The sequence below is a fragment of the Sinocyclocheilus anshuiensis genome, unplaced genomic scaffold (assembly GCF_001515605.1).
Source record: "Sinocyclocheilus anshuiensis isolate Anshui unplaced genomic scaffold, SAMN03320099.WGS_v1.1 scaffold519, whole genome shotgun sequence".
Lineage (NCBI taxonomy): Eukaryota > Metazoa > Chordata > Actinopteri > Cypriniformes > Cyprinidae > Sinocyclocheilus > Sinocyclocheilus anshuiensis.
The window spans coordinates 414,942-419,771 of NW_015549637.1; the positions used below are offsets into that span (position 1 = coordinate 414,942).

Below are 4,830 nucleotides of genomic sequence, written 5' to 3' on the forward strand. Positions count from 1 at the left end.
TGGTGGAATGATCTTCCCACCCCTATCCGGAATGCTGAATCCCTGACAATTTTCAAGCGACAGCTGAAAACCCATCTCTTTCGAAGCTACTTGACTTCATCATAAAAAATTTTTTTTTTTTTTTAATTCTCTCTCTTTATTTATTCCTTCTCTTTCTAGCTTGTACTTATTTGAACAATGTCTAAGAACTTGGTATTACAACCACTTCCTGTGTCTGTTTGCCTCTTTAAGAAGAATCGCTTTATGTATCCCCCAATTGTAAGTCGCTTTGGATAAAAGCGTCTGCTAAATGACTAAATGTAAATGTAAATGTACTGGATCTTAGCGCTGCGTTCGACACTATTGACCACAACATTCTTTTGAATAGACTAGAAAACTTTGTTGGCATCAGTGGAAGTGCATTAGCATGGTTCAAATCGTACTTATCAGACCACCATCAATTCGTAGCAGTGAATGAAGAGCTATCATATCGATCACTAGTGCAGTATGGAGTACCTCAAGGCTCAGTACAAGGGCCGTTACTTTTCACACTTTACATGTTACCCTTGGTAGATATCATCAGGAAACACGGTGTTAGCTTTCACTCTTATGCTGATGATACTCAGCTCTATATTTCTTCGCGGCCCTGGCGAAACATACCAATTTGAAAAACTAACAGAATGCATAGTCGATATAAAACAAACTGGATGACGAGTAATTTCTTACTAAATTCTGAAAAAAATTGGTGTTAATTATAGGACATAAACCTCTGCATGTAATAACCTAGAACACTGTCTAACACTTGATGGCTGCTCTGTCAATTCTTCGACATTAATTAGCTAGCATTTGTAAAACTGCATTTTTCCATCTCAAAAATCTAAATTATGACCTATGCTTTCAATGTCAAATGCAGAAATGTCAATTCAAGCGTTCGTGACCTCAAGGTTAGATTGTAATGCTTTATCGGGTGGTTGTTCTGCAAGTTTAAACTCCAGCTGGTCCAAAAGCGTTTCGAGTTCTTACTAGAACTAGGAAGTATGACGATATTAGCCCGGTTCTGTCAACACTGCACTGGCTCCCTATTAAAAATCGTATAGATTTTAAAATCTTGATTACTTACAAAGCCCTGAATGGTTTAACAACTCAGAATTTGAACAAACTCTTATTGCATTATAGTCCAAGTCTGCTGCGTTCTCAAAACTCTGGCAATTTGGTGATACCTAGAATACCAAGATCAACTGCAGCCGCCATATCCTTTTCCTATTTAACACCCAATCTCTGGAATAACCTACCTAACATTGTTCGGGAGGTAGACACTTTGTCAGTTTAAATAGAGATGAAAGACCCAATCGCTTTAAGCTGGCTTACACAACACATTTCTAATATTCAAATCCATTAAAGGATTCTTAGTCTGCATTAATTAGGACAACCAGAACCGGGAACAATTCCCATAGTACTTGCTGCACCATAAGAATGGCATCTACACTAATTAGTCTCATTCATATTCCAAGGTCACCGTAGCCACCACATCCAGTACGTATCCAGTCCAGATGGTAGATCAGCACCTAAAGATGACCGCGACAGTCCAGAATGTCAACGGAGATCAGCTCAACTAGATAAGCCCCAGCAACAGATCCCAAGTGAAGACCTTGTCTCCTAGACAACCACCAGGATAAGAATACAGGAACCAGATGAGTCTTCTGCACAGTGTGATTTTGCTGCAGCTTGGAATGTAATTGCAGGTTTCATATGGCCTGACTGAGCCTGGGTTCTCCAGTCGGTCACTGGAGTTTGTTCCATACTGCAGCCTCTGGCTTGCTCAGTGCACGTTGCAAATGAAAATTGGATGTTTCCTATTGTCATTTTGATTTATGGACACCATCCTATTTAATTCTATAAAGTTGCCTTGACAATCTGTATTGTTAAAAGCACTATATAAATAAAGGTGACTTAACACATCACTCGAGTAAACTCACAGTAAAGTAAAGTCAAGTAAAAGCTCACAGTACTCATGGCATAGCAGTACGTTCTTAGCCCAGTCAAAAAAAAAAAACCCATTATGCAGACAGATGTTAATCAAAACCCTTAATTCAGTACGTTGTGTTGTGCTCCAGGGTAGCAACTGGAGGTTGGATTAATATAAAAGTTCTCAGTGGCTTGTGCAGAAACCTGGACTCAGAATGCATGACCTTACAAAAAGGTACTGGAAAGTTTAATAGTGTAGACCAAGAACCAAACTGGGTACATGCACGTAACTTCAGACTCTGCAAGGTCAATACAGACAAAACTCATGCTGCTTCAAAATGTTTATTAACCACTAGATTTATATGATCAGTGTAACTTCTCCACTAGAAACCACAGTCTGCTCACTAGAGATGGTCTTGACACGAGTGTCCCTTCCTGTAAGGAGACAAGACAAAAAAAAATTGTGAAGGCCAATTAAGAAACTCAGTTCCTCTAGTCAAGTTAGACCAAGAACTCACTCTTCCTGCCACAGCTTTGCTCACAGGAGCCAGAAGATGGATGGCACACTGCTGTACTACAGTGGATGAAGATCTGACAGGGAGGACAGAGGGTCAAGTCATACAATCTATAAGGAGTAAAATTAAAGGGTCAAGTAAGGGGAGCATACCGTTTCCTGCAAAGGAGCCAGTGATGCCGGATCCACAAACGTGAATATCTTCACAATAAAGCGCTTGTAGTGGGTTGGGAACTGAAGCCCAGACGATCCAGTCACTGGAACCAATGTGGTCAGGTAACGGTCATCCTGGTAAGGGCATCTGAAAGGGAAAAGGAGGTTAGAAAAATCCCCAGACTAGCTGGATAAACATTGCCATTACACTCACCCATCAACCAGAAGGTCCCACTGGGGTAGACTGAGTGGACTGGGGGTTGAAGTTGCCCAGCAGCGTCCAAGCATCAGGACAATGTTGGGGTCTGTCCTCTCCATAATGCGCACCTCTACATACACAGGCTCCCGCAGGACTCTTGTGATGGGATAATCAGCATCACTATAGTAGGACGTGTAGGCCTCATCCCCTGAAGATGAACACTGTGATTAACCAGAAACTGCTGCAACCTGGAGTCTTAAGATACTAGGAACACATGGAACAAGAACATACCTTCTGCACACCCTTTGGTGACACACTGGCCATTGGCCAGTCTAAGCTCCACCCTGAGGGGTCCAGGGGCAGCTACTGGTGGAGGTGGAGGAACAGTGTTGACCTCCACAACCAGAGCTTCTACAGAAGTGCCAGAGTACCTACACTGGAAGAGAAGCCTGGACAACAGACGGGGAGCTTGTAGCATTTGTCAGAGATTAACGATTAAGAACAGCATAGATCACCTACTCAAAATGGCTGTCCCTTGTGATGGAACCAAATGGTCCCATCCCCACTTCATACGAGGAAATCATTCGGTTCTCATACACCACATAACCACTGTCCTCCTGCAAATAGCAACACTGTTGGCATCCAGTCCATCATAGGCCATGAAGCATAAAACCATAAGCAGCTACTCACCATCATTCTTGTGCCACATGCGGTCACAGGGAACTGGTATACAGCAAAGGAAGGTGTGGACCCCACAGGACTGCAAGGTGGGTCGTTTCCACCCAGTAGATGGACTGAATCCAGACTCAGTCGAGGCAGTGTAACATCTCTAGCCACCACTACCACAAATTGACCAGTACGTATACACTGTATGGTCACTGGAACACAGGCACAAGAGCAGGTTAATGTCGAGGATCAGTTTAACAGGGAGCATAACAGCAACTCAACACTCTTACCTGCCTTCCCATAGTAACACTGCTGTCCGTTAAAGCAGCAGTTGATAGCTTCACATTCAGCACCACTGATACCAGGTTGTCCACATTGGATCTGCTCATAATCAGCTACAGCACATTTGTCCAAAGGCTCTGCCTTCGTCACTTGCTTCTGAAACTTCTGAGGAAACTGCTGATTAGTCTGTTGCAACAGCTGCTGAAACTTCTGAGGAAACTGCTGATTAGTCAGTTGCAACGGCTGCTGAAACCACTGGTCAGTTTGCTGGCGCATCAGAGCTTCAGGGTTCTGGGGCAGATTACTCAACTTTGGAAGAGCATGACAGAACACACACAGTGCCAATAAATGACCCAACCACCAACTTCCAGCCATTGTCCAAGAGTTAATTGCACTATTGAGATGCTGCCCTTTGGTCTTTTTGTACTCTACAGATTTCAGCTAATTAGCTATCGTCCCTCCCTCTTCATTAACACTCATGATTCTCCAGACTTGCATTATTGATAGCTCATGCAACTGGGTGATTCTCATTGGTTCTTAAGATTAAATTCTTATATTTTCCATTTTGAACATAATTGCACAAACTTAAGCTGAATTCAAAATATCGTACTAATCTGATTGAAAAAAAAAAATTTCTGTGAACATGGTGTTTCTTGATTCCAATGTCATATTGTCATCAAATAAGAAAGGTTCAAGCCCAGGTTAGTTACTGTAACTTGCCAAAGGTAGATGTTCAACTTTGATGCCGTTGTCCTTACCACTCCCTGCAGACAAGTGTGCATTTACAGATATGACGAAATACTATTTTAAGCAGTAAATGATTTTAAATATATGGAAACTTATCTCCACCTCAGAATAAAAAAATGAAAAAGGTAATTGCAACTTTTTCTCTCAAAATTGACGTTTTTTCTAGAAATTGTGAGTTTCTATCTCACAGTTTGCTTACATCTCAACGATGCTGACTTTATTCTCCAAATCTACCTCTTTCATTCCTTGGGGGAAATAAGCTTCCATTGAAGTATGTAAGTGAAGTTTATAGAAACCACTGGAGAATACAGAGTTAAAGAGAAAC

General features: G+C 41.8%; 1 protein-coding gene across 5 annotated transcripts in view; it reads right to left on the minus strand.

Moving 5' to 3' along the window:
* LOC107659806 (zona pellucida sperm-binding protein 4-like) overlaps positions 1 to 4,830 on the minus strand; it is a 47,502-nt gene that overhangs the window by 41,913 nt on the left and 759 nt on the right. For 2 of the 5 annotated variants that reach the window (XM_016448834.1, XM_016448833.1), the window contains exons 2-3: positions 3,767 to 4,011; positions 3,501 to 3,688 (exon numbers count right to left, since the gene is read on the minus strand). In XM_016448834.1, coding sequence (XP_016304320.1) covers positions 3,501 to 3,688; positions 3,767 to 4,011 — 433 coding nt within the window. Of the gene's footprint in view, positions 1 to 2,267; positions 2,380 to 2,462; positions 2,536 to 2,611; positions 2,760 to 2,825; positions 3,019 to 3,101; positions 3,260 to 3,329; positions 3,428 to 3,500; positions 3,689 to 3,766; positions 4,160 to 4,830 lie in introns of those variants that run through there. The other 3 variants (XM_016448835.1, XM_016448837.1, XM_016448836.1) reach the window with 3 other exon arrangements.